General features: G+C 40.6%; 1 protein-coding gene across 5 annotated transcripts in view; it reads left to right on the top strand.

Moving 5' to 3' along the window:
• The window catches only part of LOC115208352 (potassium voltage-gated channel subfamily KQT member 2-like), a 99733-nt gene that overhangs the window by 38407 nt on the left and 38689 nt on the right, over positions 1–22637 (top strand). For all 5 annotated transcript variants that reach the window (XM_029776328.1, XM_029776325.1, XM_029776327.1 and 2 more), the window contains exons 2-8: positions 4771–4861; positions 5920–6046; positions 8445–8620; positions 17755–17880; positions 18601–18711; positions 18947–19042; positions 19803–19897. In XM_029776328.1, the coding sequence (XP_029632188.1) occupies positions 4771–4861; positions 5920–6046; positions 8445–8620; positions 17755–17880; positions 18601–18711; positions 18947–19042; positions 19803–19897 (822 nt within the window). The remainder of the gene's footprint in view (positions 1–4770; positions 4862–5919; positions 6047–8444; positions 8621–17754; positions 17881–18600; positions 18712–18946; positions 19043–19802; positions 19898–22637) is intronic.

Below are 22637 nucleotides of genomic sequence, written 5' to 3'. Positions count from 1 at the left end.
CAGTACATATTCTGCTGTACTATCGCAAGTGTAATGACGTCTGAGGGGAAAAAAACTATGTTCGTTGTTTGCAGTAAGTTCTTTGTTGTAATATCCCAAAACAGACGTGTACATTTCACGATTAAGGATTCCAGCTATAAAGTGATAAACATTGATGTTGATCCTATCACTTAAAAAAAATGACTGTTAGACATTCACTGCAAAATCAGACATGTTGGACATTCTTAGATGAGAAACAGCAAAGTGGTTTAATATTGAGATGAGTCCACATCCCACACCATCTGTTCACAGCTTCATACCATGAATGGGATAGCCCATTTTAAAATACTTAAATTAGTAGCTGCATATCTTTGCCATTAATTTGGGATTTACTTGGATCTACACAACAGATGGTGTGGGCTCGGTGTCGTCTTGACATTTAACCACTTTTAAGGTCTGAAAACATCAGACAAACTTTGATTTTGGAGTGAACTATCACTTTGACTCAATTTTATTTATGTATTTTTACCAGAAAGTTCTACACCTGTGGTGTAGTACTCTGGAAATACCAATACTGTCTTCAATATTTTTCTTATTTTATTTCCTTTGCCTTTTTCAGTTTAGCTTCCTCTCCTCAAATTTCCTCGTCTCCCCCTTGCCCCAACCTCGACCTTAGCATCACTGTCTACTATAACACCCACTACTCACCATTTAAATCTATTTCACGAAAGAGTCAAAAATGACATATCTGTCAATATATTGACTTTTCCCCTCCTCCCCAGCTCTGATCTATAGGACTCAAACCCTCTTGGGTTCCTAACCATCTACTGTCAGACTAATCTCTTGCATCTCCTACAATAGCTCATATGTCTCTTCATGGCTCGTCCATGCCTCGTCCATTACTGTCCTGGTTAGTGATTACTGTCTTATTTCACTGTAGCCCTGCTCAATATGCCTTAACCAACCAGGTTGTTCCACCTCCTACATATGCGATGACATCACCTGGTTTAAACATCTCTAGAGACTATATCTCTCTCATCATTACTCAATGCCTAGGTTTACCTCCAATGTACTCACATCCTACCTTACCTTTGTCTGTACACTATGCCTTGAATCTATGCTATCGTGCCCAGAAACCTGCTCCTTTTACTCTCTGTTCCGAATGTGCTAGATGGCCAGTTAGTATAGCCTTTAGCCATACACTTATCCTACTTCTCCTCTGTTCCTCTGGGGATGTGGAGGTTAATCCAGGTCCTGCAGTGCCTAGCTCCACTCCCACTCCCCAGGTGCTCTCATTTGTTGACTTCTGTAACCGTAAAAGCCTTGGTTTCATGCGTGTTAACATTAGAAGCCTACTCCTTAGGTTTGATTTACTCACTGCTTTAGCACACTCTGCCAACCCAGATGTGTTAGCCGTGTCTGAATCCTGGCTTAGGAAAACCACCAAAAACCCTGAAATCTCCATCGCTAACTATAACATTTTCCGCCATGATAGAACTGCCAAAGGGGGCGGTGTTGCAATCTACTGCAAAGATAGCCTGCAGAGTTCTGTATTACTATCCAAGTCTGTACCCAAACAATTCGAGCATCTACTTCTAAAAATTCACCTTTCCAGAAACAAGACTCTCACTGTTGCCGCTTGCTATAGACCTCCCTCTGCCCCCAGCTGTGCCCTTGATACCATATGTGAATTGATTGCCCCCCATCTATCTTCTGAGCTCGTGCTACTAGGTGACCTAAACTGGGACATGCTTAACACCCCGGACATCCTACAATCTAAGCTTGATGCCCTCAATCTCACACAAATTATCAATGAACCTACCAGGTACAACCCCAAATCCGTCAACATGGGCACCCTCATAGATGTCATCCTAACTAACTCGCCTTCCAAATACACCTCTGCTGTTTTCTCAGCGATCACTGCCTCATTGCCTGCATCTGTAAGGGGTGTGCGACCAAACGACCACCCCTCATCACTGTCAAACGCTCCCTAAAACACTTCTGCGAGCAGGCCTTTCTAATCAACCTGGTCGGGGTATCCTGGAATGACATTGTCATCCCGTCACTAGATGATGCCTGGCTATTCTTTTAAAAGTGCCTTCCTCACCATCTTAAATAAGCATGCCCCACTCAAAAAAATGTAGAACTAGGAATAGATATAGTCCTTGGTTCACTCGAGACCTGTCTGCCCTTGACCAGCACAAAAACATCCTGTGGCGTTCTGCATTAGCATCGAATAGCCCCCGTGATATGCAACTTTTCAGGGAAGTTAGGAACAAATATACACAGGCAGTTAGAAAAGCTAAGGCTAGCTTTTTCAAACAGAAATTTGCATCCTGTAGTACTAACTCAAAAAAGTTTGGGGACACTGTAAAGTCTGAATAAGAGCACCTCCTCCCAGCTGCCCACTGCTCTGAGACTAGGAAACACTGTTACCACCGATAAATCCACTATAATTGAGAATTTCAATAACCATTTCTCTACGGCTGGCCATGCTTTCCACCTGGCTACCCCTACCCCGGTCAACTGCCCGACAACCTCCACAGCAACCCGCCAATGCCCCCCACCATTTCTCCTTCACCCAAATCTAGATAGCTGATGTTCTGAAAGAGCTGCAAAATCTGGACCCATACAAATCAGCCGGGCTAGACAATCTGGACCCTCTCTTTCTAAAATTCTCTGCCGAAATTGTTGCAACCCCTATTCTTAGGCTGTTCAACCTCTCTTTCGCATCGTCTGAGATTCCCAAAGATTGGAAAGCTGCCGCAGTCATCCCCCTCTTCAAAGGGGGTGACACTCTAGACCCAAACTGCTACAGACCTATATCTATCCTACCCTGTCTTTCTAAGGTCTTCGAAAGCCAAGTTAACAAACAGATTACCGACCATTTTGAATCCCACCGTACCTTCTCCGCTATGCAATCTGGTTTCAGAGCTGGTCATGGGTGCACCTCAGCCACGCTCAAGGTCCTAAACGACATCATAACCGTCATTGATAAGAGACATTACTGTGCAGCCATAGTCATCGACCTGGCCAAGGCTTTCGACTCTGTCAATCACCACATTCTTATTGGCAGACTCGACAGCCTTGGTTTCTCAAATGATTGCCTTGCCTGGTTTACCAACTACTTCTCTGATAGAGTTCAGTGTGTCAAATTGGAGGGCCTGTTGTCCGGACCTCTGGCAGTCTCTATGGGTGTGCCACAGGGTTCAATTCTCGGGCCGACTCTCTTCTCTGTATACATCAATGATGTTGCTCTTGCTGCTGGTGATTCTCTGATCCACCTCTACGCAGATGACACCATTCTGTATACTTCTGGCCCCTTAGAATACGTGGACAACTACAAATACCTGGGTGTCTGGTTAGACTGTAAGCTCTCCTTCCAGACTCACATTTAGCATCTCCAATCCAAAATTAAATCTAGAATCGGCTTCCTATATCGCAACAAAGCATCCTTCACTCATGCTGCCAAACATACCCTCGTAAAACTGACCATCCTACCGATCCTCGTGTGGCTCAGCCTCCGTGTGGCTCAGTTGGTTGAGCATGGTGTTTGCAACGCCAGGGTTGTGGGTTCGATTCCCACGGGGGACCAGTACGGGGAAAGAAATGTATGAAATGTATGCATTCACTACTGTAAGTCACTCTGGATAAGAGCGTCTGCTAAATGACTAAAATGTAAAATGTAAATGTAACCTATAAAATAGCCTCCAACACTCTACTCAACAAACTGGATGCAGTCTATCACAGTGCCATCTGTTTTGTCACCAAAGCCCCATACACTACCCACCATTGCGACCTGTACGCTCTCGTTGGTTGGCCCTCGCTTCATACTCATCGCCAAACCCACTGGCTACAGGTTATCTACAAGTCTCTGCTAGGTAAAGCCCCGCCTTATCTCAGCTCACTGGTCACCATAGTAGCACCCACTCGTAGCACACGCTCCAGCAGGTATATCTCACTGGTCACCCCCAAAGCTAATTCCTCCTTTGGTCGTCTTTCCTTCCAGTTCTCTGCTGCCAATGACTGGAATGAACTGCAAAAATCTCTGAAGCTGGAGACTCATATCTCCCTCACTAGCTTTAAGCACCAGCTGTCAGAGCAGCTCACAGGTCACTGCACCTGTACATAGCCCATCTGTAAACAGCCCATCTATCTACCTACCTCATCCCCACTGTATTTATTTATTTATCTTGCTCCTTTGCACCCCAGTATCTCTACTTGCACATTCATCTTCTGCACATCTACCATTCCAGTGTTTAATTGCTATATTGTAATTACTTTGCCACCATGGCCTATTTATTGCCTTAACTTACCTCATTTGCACTCACTGTATATAGACTTTTTGTTTTCTTTTGTTCTACTGTATTATTGACTGTATGTTTTGTTTATTCCATGTGTAACTCTGTTGTTCTATGTGTCGAATTGCTATGCTTTATCTTGGCCAGGTCGCAGTTGCAAATGAGAACTTGTTCTCAACTAGCCTACCTGGTTAAATAAAGGTGAAATATATTTTTTTAATGGCTTGGGAGAGGGATACAGTGAAGCTCAGCAATTCCATATTAATCAATTGAATTGGTTAAGCCTCTGAAACCCCATCAGATCTCTCAGTGTGTGAAATTGGTATTACTTGCAGGTTTATTGACTTGCCTGTGGTATATTCAGGCAAGTGGTACTTATAGTTATTACCGGTGGAGACAGAAGACTATTTGTAATTGAAGTGTATATTGATTGGATTGGACATGGTACAGATTGACCTTAATATGCTTTCTCTTATCTTGTTATCCACAGTTTTCTGCTGGTCTTCTCCTGTCTGGTCCTCTCTGTGTTTTCCACCATTAAGGAGTATGAGAAGAGCTCTGAAGATGCCTTGTATATACTGGTAGGCACTTTGTCTCCCACTTACTGTACAGTTCATGAAATTTATAAGTAACACTGATGTATATGGGGCATACAACCATCTCAGCTCTGCAGAGACAGATTAGATTAGATCACTGATTCTGGTATTGCCAGTATGTGGCTTGTTTCTGGTCACAGGTTCAGGAATGGCTGAAAAATCACATTTACCTAAAATTAGCCCTACAAATAGCACTGTTGGGAGATTTGGAAAGACATAGTCAAATCAATCAACAATATAATACTTTCAGTAAAAATATTAATCTTTAACTTTAAAAACTGTGGATACTATGTGATTGGAAAGGTTAAGAATCTATGTGAAACAGCAAAGTTGAAAAATATATGACACATGGAAATCAAAAGAAGGCGGTTTATGGAGATGGGTGGGATGGACTGAGAGTGGCTGATGTGTGGGGTTTAAAAGCTCATACTGTATAATAGTAATGAAAAAAACATGATAGATCATTTATACTGTACAGCCCTCAAACTCAACTCTGGACCTTGATGCCGGTTCCACTGCATTTTTTCATTGTTACCCTGTAATCAGGGACTGATTTAGACCTGGGACACCAGGTGGGTGCAATTAATTATCATCTAGAACAGAAAACCAGCAGGCTTCGGACTTCGTAGGGTAAGAGTTGAGTACCCCTGCTGTACAGTATGTGTTTGGGTACTGTCTATCCGAATGTGATGCATGTCAAGTAACTATATTCTTGCCATGTAACTACTGCGAAGAAAAGAAAGAGAAGTGACATGTATGTAAAATGTGGAATGCACTTGTAACAACAAAAAAAAACACACCAGTAACACAGATACATGGGGTGAATGGCATGTATTAGCTGTTCATTAGATCACCTATTCATACTGAGTAGCTTATTGTTTACCTCAATGTTGGCTATATGCGCACATGTAATATATTATATGGATCCACTTGCAAAATAACTTGGACAACCTTCAAAATAACAGCATATATTAAAGCATTATCATAATAGTTAATATGCATGAGCAACTCTGTGATAACAGGAAGCCTTTGTCTTTAAACAGGAAATAGTCACCATCGTAGTGTTTGGTGTGGAGTACATAGTGAGGATATGGGCTGCCGGATGCTGCTGCAGATACAGAGGATGGAGTGGCCGTCTGAAATTTGCCCGCAAGCCCTTCTGTGTGATCGGTGAGTTTGACCGCAACCACCCCTGCCTGTTCTGTGTCGTCAGTGAGATAAAACTGTCTGCTAGCGGTCACTTAACCCTTCACACTCGTGGGAATTGGTCTATATGGTTAGGGCTAAATTTGAATGTTTCTTACAGAGAAATATAAAATGCATCAGTGCCTCTTTGCTTGACATCATGGGAAAATCAAAAGAAATCAGCCAAGACCTCAGAAAAAACAAAACGTTTGACCCAAGTTAAACAATTTAAAACCAATGCTACCAAATACTAATTGAGTGTATGTAAACTTCTGACCAACTGGGAATGTGATGAAAGAAATAAAAGCTGAAATAAATCCTTCTCTCTACTATTATTCTGACATTTCACATTATTAAAATGAAGTGGTGATCCTAACTGACCTAAGAGAGGGAGTTTTTACTAAGATTAAATGTCAGGAATTGTGAAAAACTGAGTTTAAATGTATTTGGCTAAGGTGTATGTGAACTTCCGACTTCCGACCAACAGATGCATATCTGTATTCACAGTCATGTGAAATCCATAGGTTAGGGCCTAATGAAATCATTTTATTTGACTGATTTCCTTATATGAACTGTAAGTCTTTGAAATTGTTGCATGTTGCGTTTATATTTTTGTTCAGTGTATATGGTGCTTTTTTGAGATCTTCTAGTTGTGCCGTTGAGGAATTGAAGCGAGCACATTAAGTTGTTTTGTTTGGAACACAACCCTGAATCCCCGCCATCACAGAATGACTGTTTACATAATGCAAAACTTTACCATTAACAATCGCAATCTTGGTCAGGTGGGCATCCTTTGAAAGCTTGTTCTATTGCCAACATGACTAGCAAAGTTATAAAATACAATTTCACAGTGTTAGGTTTTCAGAAGGCAATTCAGAGAAACAGATCGTAATTAATTTTGTTTTGAGTGCATTCAGGTGCGTGTGCCGTGGCAAATTTTCTTCACAATAGACAAACAGGCTCGTTCTTTTCCTGACAACCAATGGTATGTCGTCTTGTAACTGTACATCAAACATAGTGATCATAAAAGTTGACACTGTATATGAGATGAGCTTTATGATATGGAAATGTGAAGTGCACATTTGGACTCGTAGGTGTTTGGCTTGCTTGTATGACATCAAAACAGTATTTATTATAATCCCTTAACGTCTCATCTTTCAAAATACATTGGGTCCTCTTAATTTACAGCATTTTCCTTCACTCCGACAACAAAAAATTTGCAAAAGTTTACCAATTAGCAGGAGGGTTGGGGCAACATTTTGTCGCGTGCGGTGCTCATGTTCAGAACGGCTATCAGTCAAAACCCATACAGTGCTGTGAAGCGCAGTCTGAGCTCTGACGTCAACCGACTCCGGGATGCTGGCCTTCTAGGCAGAGTTGCAAAGAAAAAGCCATATCTCAGACTGGCCAATAAAAATAAAATATTAAGATGGGGGAAAAGAACACAGACACTGGACAGAGGCCCTCTGCCTAGAAGGCCAGCGTCCCATAGTCGCCTCTTCACTGTTGTCGTTGAGACTGGTGTTTTGCGGGTACTATTTAATGAAGCTGCCAGTTGAGGACTTGTGAGGCGTCTGTTTCTCAAACTAGACACTCAAATGTATTTGTCCTTTTGCTCAGTTGTGCACCGGGGCCTCCCACTCATCCCACTCCAGTTTGTGCTGTTCTGTGAAGGGAGTAGTACACAGTGTTGTACGAGATCTTCAGTTTCTTGGCAATTTCTCACATGGAATAGCCTTCATTTCTCAGAACAAGAATATACTGATGAGTTTCAGAAGAAAGTGCTTTGTTTCTGGTCGTTTTGAGCCTGTCATCGAACCCACAAATGCTGATACTCAACTAGTCTAAAGGCCAGTTTTATTGCTTCTTTAATCAGTACAACAGTTTTCAGCTGTGCTAACATAATTGCAAATGGGTTTTCTAATGATCAATTAGCCTTTTAAAATTATGAACTTGGATTAGCTAACACAAAGTGCCATTGGAACACAGGAGTGAACGTTGCTGAAAATGGGCCTCTGTATACCTATGTAGATATTCCATAAAGAATCTGCCGTTTCCAGCTACAATGTTCATGTTGTAAATGACTAATGTCTACATTGTATTTCTAATCAATTTGATGTTGTTTTAATGGACAAAATATTTGCTTTTCTTTAAAAACATGGACACTTCTAAGTGACCCCAAACTTTTGAAGGGGTGTCTGTATGTATGTATGTATGTATGTATGTATGTATGTATGTATGTATGTATGTATGTATGTATGTATGTATGTATGGTTTGTATGTATTGTATGTATTGTATGTATGTAATGTATGTATGTATGTATGTATGTATGTATGTATACAGAATATGCACACAAATAAAAATTAAATGTCTCTTTCCCAGACGTCATGGTGCTGATTGCGTCCATCTCTGTGCTGGCGGCTGGAACCCAGGGGAATGTCTTTGCTACTTCTGCCATCAGGAGTTTGAGGTTCCTACAGATCTTGCGCATGATCCGGATGGACCGCCGCGGAGGCACCTGGAAACTCCTGGGATCTGTTGTTTACGCTCACAGCAAGGTAATAAATGACTGGGTGGGTGCGCATACACGTGTATCTATGTGTGCACGTGTGTGAGATTTGATTCATTGAACTGATGCATGTACCTCACCACTCCAATCTAGCTCTTTGCCCGCATTGCAGCATGTTTCTATAAATCCAATATCTGGACTTGAGCTTCCACAGACAAGTCAAGTCAACTGATACCACATGTCAAGTGTATTTATCCAAGTTCATTGATCACACAGCCATATGACTGTCCCCTCCCCTAACCAGATTGATTGACAGGCTGCTCAAACAAATAATAACTTCTAGAAACGTTACGGCTCTCAGATTGTTCTACTACACCCGTAGCACAGAAAACAGCACACTCATCATCGAGCTCTCCACGAGACATGCTGTGACCAATCCCATACCCACTATGACTAAATGTACCCTCCAATTTGTCAAAAGCTCGTGAAGCTTAGGTTTGTATTCCAAATTGCATCTTATTCCATATGTAGTGCACTATTTTTGTCCAGGACCGATATGGCTTTGGTAAAAAGTAGTACACCATATAGAGAATAGGGTACCATTCGGGACACACACTTGGTCTGATAAATGGAGCACTCTCAATTGGGAATTAAGAGTGTCTCCCTCTCCCAGTCCCAGAGATGCATAGCAGCAGAATCCCCATAGAGAGCCAGAGAGAAAGAGCAGAGGGCGGTGATGTGCAGAGAACCTAAAGGGATCTTCTGTTAGAGGAGTGTCAGGGCAAAAGGGATCAGGTCCGGAGTCTGACACAGGCAGAAGCCGAAGCGGCCATGGACTATTTCCTCTTATTGAATTTGGTTCGTCACACCGTTTCTTTCTTCTGCCTGCCTGTGAGATCGAACAGCTAGATTACTGTGCAGCCTTGTCGTGATCTAATATATTAACAATGATAAAGGCAGTGTGTTTTTACTGTAAGTTGATCTTTAACAGAGCCTTGGGATTGAGTAAGAGCAGAATGCAGGTGGTTGGGAGTGTTCTTACTGGTATTCTGTCTAAGCGTAATGCATATTGTTGCTAATTGATTACCTCATAATATACAGTGCATTCGGAAAGTATTCAGGCCCCTTCCCTTTTTTCCACATTTTGTTACATTACATCCTTATTCTAAAATGAATGAATTAAAAAAAGTCATCATTAATCTACACACAATACCCTATAATGACAAAGGGAAAACAGGTTTTTACACATTTTTGCAAATCTATTAAAAATAAAAAACATTAATACCTTATTTACTTAAGTATTCAGACCATTTGCTATGAGACTCGAAATTGAGCTCAGGTGCATCCTGTTTCCATTGATCATCCTTCAGATGTTTCTACAACGTGAAACCTGTGGTAAATTTAATTGATTGGACATGATTTGGAAAGGCACACACCTGTCTATATAAGGTCCCACAGCTGACAATGCATGCCAGAGCAAAAACCAAGCCATGAGGTCGAAGAAATTGTCCATAGAGCTCTGAGACAGGATTGTGTAGAGGCACAGATCTGGGGAAGGGTGCCAAAACATTTCTACAGCATTGAAGGTCTCCAAGAACACAGTGGCCTCCATCATTCTTAAACGGAAGAAGTTTGGAACCACCAAGACTCTTCCTAGAGCTGGCCGCCCGGCCAAACTGAACAATCGGGGGAGAAGGACCTTGGTAAGGGAGGTGACCAAGAACCCGATGGTCACTCTGACAGAGCTCCAAAGTTCCTCTGTGGAGACGGGAGAACCTTCCATGTTGCTATGTGCATAATAGCAATGTTCACCAGCATATTGGTGTTGAGAATAATGATGTGGTGGCAGCAGCGGAGTTAGGAGACGAGAAAACATCTCTTGCCTTAATTGTCTAAGAAAAGTGAGGAGAGGAAATCCAAACTTAATTAGGTCTATAATCAATAGCTTAACTGTTAAATGTGCCTGGCTTTATAAATCATCCATATATATCTATATAGCGACAAATCCTGCTCATGTTGCCTGTTTGAGTGTTTGTTTAATAGCCTACTGATATCTTTGCTGTGCCTCTCTAGTATTATTTATAATTTATTTAGTGTTTTAAAAAAATATATTAATAATAATAATCCTATTTTTATTGATCTACTTATTGTTATTATTGCTATTATTGTTATGATTATCATTTATTATTATAATAATAATAAGTAATGTCATTGTCATTAGTAGGCTTAAAATAGCAGCCTTGCATAACCACCATCGAGCTGTAGGCCTAAGAGTGCATCCTGTTTAGTCTTAAAACAGACTGTTTAGCAAATGTATAAAATATTAAAAACTGAAATAACATTTACATAAGTATTCAGACCCTTTACTCAGTACTTTGTTGAAGCACCTTTGGCAGCAATTACAGCCTTGAGTCTTCTTGGGTATGATGCTACAAGCTTGGCAAACCTGTATTTGGGCAGATTCTCCCATTCTTCTCTGCAGATCCTCTGAAGCTCTGCCAGGTTGGATGGGGAGCGTCGCTGCACAGATATTCTCTGGTCTCTCCAGAGATGTTCGATCGGGTTCAAGTCCAGGCTCTAGCTGGGCCACTCAAGGACATTCAGAGACTATTCCTGAAGCCACTCCTGCGTTGTCTTGGCTGTGTGCTTAGGGTCATTTTCCTGTTGGACGGTGAACCTTCGCCCCAGTCTGAGGTCCTGAGCGCTCTAGAGCAGGTTTTCATCAAGGATCTCTCTGTACTTTGCATCTTTGCCTCGATCCTGACTATTCTCCCAGTGCCTGCCACTGAAACACATCCCCACAGCATGATGCTGCCACCACCATGCTTCACCGTAGGGATGGTGACAGGTTTTCTCCAGACGTGATGCTTGGCAAAAGGCCAAAGAGTTCAATCTTGGTTTGATCAGACCGGAGAATCTTGTCAGACACAATCCTGTCTCGGAGCTCTGCAGACAATTCCTTCGACCTCATGGCTTGGTTTTTGCTCTGACATGCACTGTCAACTGTGGGACCTTATATTGACAGTTGTGTACCTTTCCAAATCATGTCCAGTCAATTACATTTACCACAGGTGGACTCAATCAAGTTGTAAAAACATCTCAAGTACGATCAATGGAAACAGGATGCACCTGTTAAAAAAAACTGTTTTCCCTTTGTCATTATGGGGTATTGTGTGTAGATTGAGGATTTATTTTATTTAATACAAGTGAAAAAGGTCATGGGGTCTGAATACTTTCCGAATGCACTGTATTTTTCAATACTTATTATATAGGCTACAGTACTGTATCAATCAATCATTCATTCGTTCATGTCATCATACAGGATACGAGTCATTAATGATTTGAAATACAATCAAGCATTTTAATTTTAAAAATAAATAACAAAGCGACCCTTGAATAATTAGTGTAAACAATAAATAAACAGTTCCATTTCGGAAATTACATTCACGAATGAATGCAACTACTTTTAGTTTGCTTACAACAGACTCACTGGTACACTTATGATTTATTTAGTGTTATTTACATTGTTCCAAACGGTCCGAAAAATTCTATTGTAATCTAACAGCACCTGTTTGGCACACATAATATACACACAACGCTTGCTCCTTACCTTCTTTTTCTTGATATCCAGTATCTTTCCGCAACTATTCAAATGTATTACACACATCTGACTTCCCCTTTGCCTCCTGAGCAACCAGTAAACATTCCCCTGTTTCGAGTTTATTTGTCACATCCTCTGTATCCATTTTGCTGTCACGTGTGTTCGGAGTTTGTTATAACCAATTTATTGATGTGATTATGATCTGCTATAGGTCAGGTCCTATTTCTCACGTGCATGTGATGGATGCCTGTTTCACGTAAATAGAGCAAGGGTTGAGGGATTAGGGAATGTTAAAGAAATTAGGGATTTCGGTAACAGAACTTTTCAGTCAGAATTGGCTGTAATTTTTTTGCATCTTCAGCAACAGACGATAAACACTGATGTTCTGTGGTTTGTCGCTGCAGCAGGGAGGAGAGAGAGCCAACGGGTGCTAGTCACAGTCACTTGCTGTCATTTTTTAACATTATGCAGCAAGTCTGAGCCCGACCCGGTACAATAATCAATTGCGGTCGGACTCCCTCTAGTCATTTCTGTGTTTTAATTATTTCATCAAACAGTGCGCTTAAAGCATCAGACAAGCTCAGTACATATATTTGATTAAAACACATAGGGTGGGTCTATATATGGAAAAATACATGTTTTCAAGTTTAGACCATTGGTCGAAAGAACAGACGACTCTCAGTCGAGCAATATTTGTTTTAGTCAGTGACATCCCTAATTACTAGACAGCCATTTTCCATAGATTTTCAAGCCAATTCAAGTCAAAACTGTAACTAGGCCACTCAGGAATATTCAATGTATTCTTGGTAAGCAACTCCAGTGTAAATTTGGCCTTGTGTTTTAAGTTATTGTCCAGCTAAAAGGTGAATTTGTCTCCCAGTGTCTTTTGAAAAGCAGACTGAACCAGGTTTTCATCTTGGATTTAGCCTGTGCTTAGCTTTATTCAATTTAGTTTTATCCTAAAAAGTGCCTTGTTGCAGACAGAATGCCTGTTTTGGAATATATTTATTCTGTACAGGCTTTCTTTTTATCATTCTGTCATTTAGGTTAGTATTGTGGATTAACTACAATGTTCTTGATCCATCCTCAGTTTTCTCATATCACAACCATTAAACTCTGTAACTGTTTTAAAATCTCCATTGACCTCATGGTGAAATCCCTAAGCAGTTTCTTTCCTACCCAGCAACTGAGTTAGGAAGGATACCTGTATCTTTATAATGATTTGGTGTATTGATACACCATCCAAAGCCTAATTAATTACATCACCATGCTGAAAGGGATTTTCATTGTCTGCTTTTTTTGTTTGTATTACACATTTACCAATCGGTGGCCTTCTCTGTGAGGCATTGGAAAACTTCCCTGGTTGAATCTGTGCTTAAAATTCTCTGCCTTACAGATAATTGTATGTGTGGGGTACAGAGAGAGGGTAGTTATTCAAAAATAATGTTAACCACTATTATTGAACATGGAATGAGTCCATGCAACTTATTATGTGATTTGTTAAGCACAATTTTATTCCTGAACTTATTTAGGCTTGCCATAACAAAGTGGTTGAATACTTATTGACTCAATCATTTCAGCTTTACATTTTTTATTAATTCCTAACATTTCTACAATTAAAATTCCACTTGGCCATTATAGGGTATTGTGTGTAGATCAGTGACAAATTAAATCTCAATTTAATCATTTTAAAATTCAGGTAGTAACATAACAAAATGTGGAAAAACAAAAGAGGTTTCAATTCTTTCTAAATGCACTGTAGACTATATGATCTATCAATGACTGATGCAGGCTTTCTTACACTTTGTGTCCTCATAAACCTGGTACAGAATTCCACGTGAACCAGCCCAGAAAGTGGAGGCTATTTTTAGCCCAACTAATTCTGTTGCTTGTTCGTTTTCGTCGTCTCAGCAGTTTCCCGTCTTTTCTAAACCAGCGCTTGCCACATGGGGAATATGGAAGCTGTTGTGTCAGTGAGAAAACCCAGTACATTTCTATCTTTAACAAATTGATGATCATCTTGGGTAGCGTTGTATTTTGCATTGTAAACATTGTTTAAATATGCAGAAGTTTGGACTTGATTAAGAGTGAGTTAAAATTGTACTTTGGTTGTTAGTCACTGTCTAAAGTGAGTTTTTCTCACTTTCGAAGAGTTTCTTCTGTGATAAGTTCCTTTTTTCTGACTTGCTTTTTGTTACAATATACAGTATCATCTTTATCACTTCATTTCAAAGTACCAAGTCTTATTTATTTCTCCAAGCAGATATTAATATTATATCTTCTAATATGAAACCGCATACATAAAGTTATGAGCCAGCTTCTTTCCTCAAGACAACCAATATTTCAAACACAAATAGTACAAAAACGTGTCCCTTTTAGGTGTAAAAAACATCCCAACTCTGCCAACACTGAAGGGATAAGCCAGGGAATCAGGGATAATTAACCAACGTGTCTGTCTCTGTGATGTTGAGCTGCGCCTATTTCCACACAGCCATCTGTCAGGGTCATGACTATTTTGCCAAATTTATGTTTTATGTTCAGGGATGCCCCCGTGCACTTTCATCATGCTGACCTTTCAATCAGTCGCTCTTTCCTCTCTCTCTCTGTTTCTCTCTTTCTCCATCTCCATCTCATCCCTGTCTCTCTGTCACTTATTCTACCTCTGTCTCTCTCCCTTTCGCTTACCTCCTCCCTCTCTCTCCATCTCATCCCCAATTCTGTCTCTCTATCTCTCTCCTCCCCGTGGTTAAATATGGACAACAGTGGCATCGGGGGAGCTGCATCAACAGCCAGAATGATAGGTAATGCCAGGGAATGCCCATTCTCTTTGAAGAGGGGCAGAGTGCCCATTTCTCAGAGTAGCCAACCACAGTATTTCCTTGTGTTGACTTCAGCACCAGTCAGTCCCTCAAATAAAGTGGACCTGATACTCTATCCAGCACTGGATATTTTATTACCAAATTATAACCTGACATATTTCTAGGTTACAACATTTACTGGGTTGAAAAAAAACTTTTGGTTTCAAAGAATTTCCTGCGGTACAAAATCTGACTTTTAGTTGATGTATTGTGGGTTTACGGACAGGTTTTTATCATGTTAGTCGCTTCTCAGTGATGCTCAATAAATGGGTTGTTTCTCATCAATAGTAAAGCGTCGAGTTTTACAGCACTTTGATATTGGCCTTCATTTCCCTAATATAGGAATTTCCCTAAATTAGGTATTTACTCCTAAACCTCATTTTTTGGGTTGACTGTTTTATTGAAGGACATGGTCCCTCTGTGTATGTGAGTTGTAGGTCAAACCTATTACATCAGGTTGTTCTTATATTGATCAATCAGTGGACTAATAGTGTTTACTATACTGTGCACACTGAGTGCACAAAACATTAGGAACACCTTCCTAATATTGAGTTGCACCCCCTTTTGGCCTCAGAACAGACTCAATTTGTCGGAGCATGGACTGAAGGTGTAGAAAGCATTCCACAGGGATGCTGGCCCATGTTGACTCCAATGCTTCCCACACATGTGTCAAGTTGGCTGGATGTCCTTTGGGTGGTTGACCATTCTTGATACACACGGGAAACTGTTGAGCGTGAAAAACCCAGCAGTGTTGCAGTTCTTGACTCAAACCGGTGTTCCTGGCACCTACTACCATACTCCGTTCAAAGGCACTTAAATATTTTGTCCTCTGAATGGCACACATATACAATCCATGTCTCAATTGTCTCGAGGATTAAAAATCCTTCTTTAACCTGTCTCCTCCCCTTCATCTACACTGATTGTAGTGGATTTAACAGGTGACATCAATAAGGGATCATAGCTTTCACCTGGTCAGTCTGTGTCATGGAAAGAACAGGTGTCCCTAATGTTTTGTGCACTCAGTGTATAACCTCATGTAGCTGTGTCATTCTGTTCTATCAATATTTGAACATGTAGGCGAATATAACTGTGATAAAATGTCTTAGTTACATCAATTGTTTTGGGACAAGATACGGTGTGCAATAAATACTTTCATACACATTTGGGACTGGTGTCGGGAACACTTGGAGATATTTAACTGTCCATTTAGACTTTAGGAACTACTTCTTAGTGTATGGCTCCTCTGGCAATTTCATTCAATTAGAAATCCAATGTAACCACACTCCCGTCCTCTTGTTCCATACAACAATTTTTTTTTACTTTACTTTTTTTCCCCTCCCTTTCCACTCACAGCCAGTGTCATCCCATAAAGGGTTGAAAATGGCAGATCTTGTCACTGATAAGTGCCTAAATTGGAATGCAGTGGCTGTACGGTACCTCCATTCCTCCCACTGATTAGGCTACTTTTACACGTTTTGTTGTTGTGAGGGAAATGCTGTAAATCAATGTGTTCTGAAAGATGACACGATGAGGATTATAATAAATACCATACAATCAAACCACACAACCCCGTTAGTCCAAATGTGCACTTCACTTTTCCTTATTTCAAAGCTAATGTGATTTACAGTATCAACATTTATGATCGCTATGTTTGATCCACAGTTACAAGGATGACATGCAGAATGCATGTGCTTTTTATAGTTCTTCTTTAAGAAACGTTTAAATTCGGCCCTATCCATATACCGTAAATTCCGGACTATAAGGCGCAACTTTTTTTCCCAGGCTTTGAACCTCGCGGCTTAAACAATGACGCGGCTAATATATGGATTTTTCACGCTTTCAAATGTTTTTTCTCCAAAAAACACATTCTGTGACGTGCTCAGTTTTTTGGCGGCATGAAGCTTTCATTAGACCAATGAAATTGCCGAACGGGTTAAGGTCAAACAACTTTTTTGTTTACTGTTTAGATTAAATCGAGCGCTCTCAAACTTCCCATCATTCTGATTACGGTAGTCATTTTGTCACCCTCATCATGGCAAAGACACGGAGAAATGCATATGATGCAGCTTTCAAGTTGAAGGCGATTGATCTGGCTGTTGGAAAAGGAAATAGAGCTGCTGCACGGGAGCTTGGTCTTAATGAGTCGATGATAAGACGTTGGAAACAGCAGCGTGAGGAATTGACTCAGTGCAAAAAGACAACTAAAGCTTACTGCTAATTTTTTATTTTTTGTTACAAGCCGTGTTTCGTTAAGGCCTATTTATTTTTGTTACAAGCCGTGTTTCGTTAAAGCCTATTTATTTTTGTTACAAGCCGTGTTTCGTTAAAGCCTATTTATTTTTGTTACAAGCCGTGTTTCGTTAAAGCCTGTGTAAAGTTAATTTGTTTCAATGTACCGGTAGGCACCTGCGGCTTATAGACATGTGTGGCTTATTTATGTTCAAAATAATATATATTTTTTTAATTCAGTGGGTGCGGCTTATATTCAGGTGTGCTTAATAGTACGGAAATTACGGTAGGCCGATTTCCACGAGTGTAAAAGGTTAAGTTAATAGTGCTTTGATACTCTGGTCATAACATAAATACGCGATACCTGGCATCTATTGATTTGATAAAGCAAGGTTTTCCTTCATAAGTATTATTGCTTCGATACTCTGTTCCTGAAATAAATGAAGTAGCTACAGTATATTGTTTAGTCCTTCCTGACACCTTGACTTTTTGCAGGAGCTGATCACAGCGTGGTATATTGGCTTCCTCTGCCTCATCCTGGCGTCCTTCCTGGTTTATCTGGCAGAGAAAGAGGACAACGACCAGTTTGAGACCTACGCAGACGCGCTGTGGTGGGGCCTGGTAAGTCATCACTCTAAGCCTTGTTTCATTGGTCCTCACAAACCACGCTCAGCAGTTGTTAATAGGACAATGTTGGCGTGTCCCAAAAAAACACTCAGTGGCTGGACAGCAGATTGTCAGCAGGTCCCACAAAACACTCAACACTCATTTTTATAAGATAATTTCTCCAGGTCTCCGCAAAACATTCAATGCTTGTTTAAAGCCAAATATCTGCATGTTCCCATAAAAAATATCCAGTGCTTGACAGAAGAATTTCATCATGTCCCCACAACCCAGCATTTCTTAATAGGATCATTTCTATAGGTTCTCATAAAACACCCAGTATTTGTGTGAAATCTAAAGGATATTAGTGTGATTCAACTTTGGGACTTAACATGCCGGTGATATTTAACCCACTTGTGTCACACTTCCACAATTACCATGAAGTTGAATTACATTTAATAGCTATTTTTTATTTAACTAGGCAAGTCAGTTTAGAACAAATTCTTATTTACAATGACGGCCTACCCCGGCCAAACCCGGACAATGCTGGGCCAATTGTGTGCCGCCCTGTGGGACTTCCAATCACAGCCTGGATTCAAACCAGGGACTGTAGTGACGCCTCTTGCACTGAGATGCAGTGTCTTAGACCGCTGTGCCACTCGGGAGCCCAGATGAAGAAACAACTGTGAATATTGATAAAAGATGTAATTCAAGATGTCTGCTAATTTGCCTTCTCAGATCACCCTGACTACTATTGGGTATGGAGACAAGTTTCCCATAACGTGGAACGGGCGTCTTCTGGCCGCAACCTTCACCTTGATTGGAGTGTCTTTCTTTGCACTTCCAGCAGTAAGTTAAAGACTATTGATTTGTGAAGAAATGGCTGAGCTAACTTATTAATGTGCACTGAATGCAAGGAAATGGAGTGCTTCTAGGAAACTCAGAATGAGTGCCTGAAGCATCTGCAATTTGATAGTCAAGTGTTACTCTGAAGTAATTCACTGGACTTTGCAATTTAATTGTGAATCGATAATGTTTTCCAGAGGCTTGTTGTTGTGACTAATGGTTTCTCTGTATCTTTAAGGGTATCTTGGGCTCTGGCTTTGCCTTAAAGGTCCAGGAGCAACATCGACAGAAACACTTTGAGAAGCGGCGGAATCCTGCTGCAGGGCTTATTCAGGTGAACAAAGCAGGGCGCTTACCCACTCTAAAAAACAACAACATTTAGAGTGTTGGTATCCTGGTGGGGTACCTTAGACCATTACTGGGAATTTCACAATATACTCTTTGATCTACAAGAACTGAAAATAAAGGTTTCAGGGTATGCTTTTCAAGACACATTGTACATGATGTTACCATGCTCACTTGTTTATATGTCGCAAAAAGTTCCATGTGGCACACACCTTGTCACAATACCTGGTACTCTAGTCCTGGATCAACCTCTTAGTCAACTTCTATAATACATTTTGGGCAGTATTCTTTTTGGTTTTTACAAAAACCTAATACCCTTTCCTTTCTTGCACTAACACTGATGCTTGTCTTTTCTAGCATTGACTTTGCTGATAGCTGCTTTACTTGAAAGGTTTTTCTTACTATGACTGTGATATGTGGTTGTCACACCTAGCTACCTTAAAGTAACTGTCCAGTGTTTCCAGATTTCTATGAAGTATGACCTATAATTAATTACAAATCTAGTGAAATAGTTTTCCTTCCAAAAAAAGGTAATACGGTACACGTAAAGATGTGTATGATCTCGTTCATTTCAAAGCACTCTCAGAGCACCGAGATAGATAGCAGCAAAGTGAACATAAAGAAAACCCTGTATTCATTACCTACCTTTCAAAACCATGACCTGCTCTCTCTCTCTCGCTCGGTTTCTATTTTTTACTCCCATTCCCATGTATTATTCATCTCTCTCCCCCCCCCCCCCCCCCCCCCAGGCCGCGTGGCGCTTCTACGCCACCAATCTCACCCGGCCAGACCTGGAGTCGACGTGGGATTATTACGAGCGCACCGTGTCCGTGCCGATGTACAGGTATTGATCATATAGTAAATCAGCCTTGATCCCAGCTCTAACCTTTGCCCATTGCTTTTTCCCCTCAATCTGAAGGTTAATGAAGACGTCCAATCAGGATCTGCGTAGAGGCTAAGGGCTGATGGATTCCTAGTCCAAGCAAATAGACATTTACCTCATTTATAATAATAAATTACCATTTAGCAGCTTTTATCCAAAGTAACTAACAACAACCATGCTCTATCAGCTGAACCAGAAAGGACCATGTGAATTCATTTCTAAAGCATGACATTATTATTATTATTATTATTATTATTATAGAAATACAGTGCCTACAGAAAGTATTTAACCCCTTGACTTTTACCACATTTTGTTGGTGCAGCCTGAATTTGTGATAGAAGATAACTGAGAATATATAAACAAAATTGTAGTTACTCCACAATACTAACATATATGCCAGAGTGAAAAGAAGGAAGCCTGTAGAGAATAACAAATATGAGAAAACATGCATCCTGTTTGCAGTAAGGCACTAAAGTAATACTGCAAAGAATTAGGCAAAGAAATTACGTTTTGTCCTGAACACAAAGTGCTATGTTTGGGGCAAATCCATATAACATTTTATTTGTCACATGCTTCGTAAACAACAGGTGTAGACTATCAGTGAAATGCTTACTTAGGGGCCCTTCCAAACAATTCAGATAAATAAATAAGAGAAATAAATACACAATGATAACTTGGTTATATGCACGGGGTACCAGTACCGAGTCGATGTGCAGGGGCATGAGGTAATTGAGGTAAATACAGTTGAAGTCAGAAGTTTACATACACCTTAGCCAAATACATTTAAACCCTGTTTTTCACAATTCCTGACATTTAATCCTAGTAAAAAATTCCCTCTCTTAGTTCAGTTAGGATCACCACTTTATTTTAATAATGTGAAATGTCAGAATAATAGTAGAGAGAACTATTTAATTCATTCAGTAATTTCATCACATTCCCAGTGGGTCAGAAGTTTACATACACTGAATTAGTATTTGGTAGCATTGCCATTAAATTGTTTAACTTGGGTCAAACGTTTTGGGTAGCTTCCACAAGCTTACCACAATAAGTTGGGTGAATTTTGGCCCATTCCTCCTGACAGAGCTGGTGTAACTGAGTCAGGTTTGGAGGTTTCCTTGCTCACACACGCTTTTTCAGTTCTGCCCACACATTTTCCATTGGTTTTGTTGTCCTTAAGCCATTTTGCCACAACTTTGGAAGTATGCTTGAGGTCATTGTCCATTTGGAAGACCCATTTGCGACCATGCTTTAACTTCCTGACTGATGTCTTGAGATGTTGCTTCAATAAATCCACATAATTTTCCTCCCTCATGATGCCATCTATTTTGTGAAGTGCACCAGTCCCTCCTGCAGCAAAGCACCCCCACAACTGCTTCACGGTTGGGATGGTGTTCTTCAGCTTGCAAGCTTCCCCCTTTTTCCTCCAAACATAACGATGGTCATTATGGCCAAACAGTTCTATTTTTGTTTCATCAGATCAGAGGACATTTCTCCAAAAAGTACGATCTTTGTCCCCATGTGCAGTGGTCTGGCTTTTTTATGGCGGTTTTGGAGCAGTGGCTTCTTCCTTGCTGAGCGGCCTTTCAGGTTATGTCGATATAGGACTCGTTTTACTGTGGATATAGATACTTTTGTACCTATTTCCTCCAGCATCTTCACAAGGTCCTTTGCTGTTGTTCTGGGATTGATTTGCACTTTTGGCACCAAAGTACGTTCATCTCTAGGAGACAGAACGCGTCTCCTTCCTGAGCAGTATGACGGCTGCATGGTCCCATGGTGTTTATACTTGTGTGCTATTGTTTGTACAGATGAACGTGATACCTTCAGGCATTTGGAAATTGCTCCCAAGGATGAACCAGACTTGTGGAGGTCTACAATTTTTTTTCTGAGGTCTTGGCTGATTTCTTTAGATTTTCCCATGATGTCAAGCAAAGAGGCACTGAGTTTGAAGGTAGGCCTTGAAATACATCCACAGGTACACCTCCAATTGACTTAAATGATGTCAATTAGCCTATCAGAAGCTTCTAAAGCCATGACATCATTTTCTGGAATTTTCCAAGCTGTTTAAAGGCACAGTCAACTTAGTGTATGTTAACTTCTGACCAACTGGAATGGTGATACAGTGAAATAATCTGTCTGTAAAAAATTGTTGGAAAAATTACTTGTGTCATGCACAAAGTAGATGTCCTAACCGACTTGCCAAAACTATGGTTTGTTCACAAATGTCTTGTTGAGTGGTTGAAAAACGAGTTTTAATGACTCCATACCTTATTTACATGAGTATTCAGACCATTTGCTATGAGATTCGAAATTGAGCTCAGGTGCATCCTGTTTCCATTGAGCATCCTTCAGATGTTTCTACAGCGTGATTGGAGTTTACCTGTGGTAAATTCAATAAATTGGACATGATTTGGAAAGGTACTGAGCAATCGGGGGAGAAGGGCTTTTGTGAGGGAGGTGACCAACACTCAATGGTCACTGACAGAGCTCTAGAGTTCCTCTGTGGAGATGAGAGAAGCTTCCAGAAGGACAAACATCCCTGCAGCACTCCACCAATCAGGCCATTATGGTAGAGTGGCCAGACGGAAGCCACTTCTCATTAATAAAAGGCACATGACAGCCCGCTTGGAGTTTTCCATAAGGCACCTAAAGACTCTCAGACCATGAGAAACAAGAATATCTGGTCTGATGAAACCAAGAT

The sequence above is a fragment of the Salmo trutta genome, chromosome 14, assembly GCF_901001165.1.
Source record: "Salmo trutta chromosome 14, fSalTru1.1, whole genome shotgun sequence".
Lineage (NCBI taxonomy): Eukaryota > Metazoa > Chordata > Actinopteri > Salmoniformes > Salmonidae > Salmo > Salmo trutta.
This window is presented reverse-complemented; position numbering and strand designations above follow the sequence as displayed.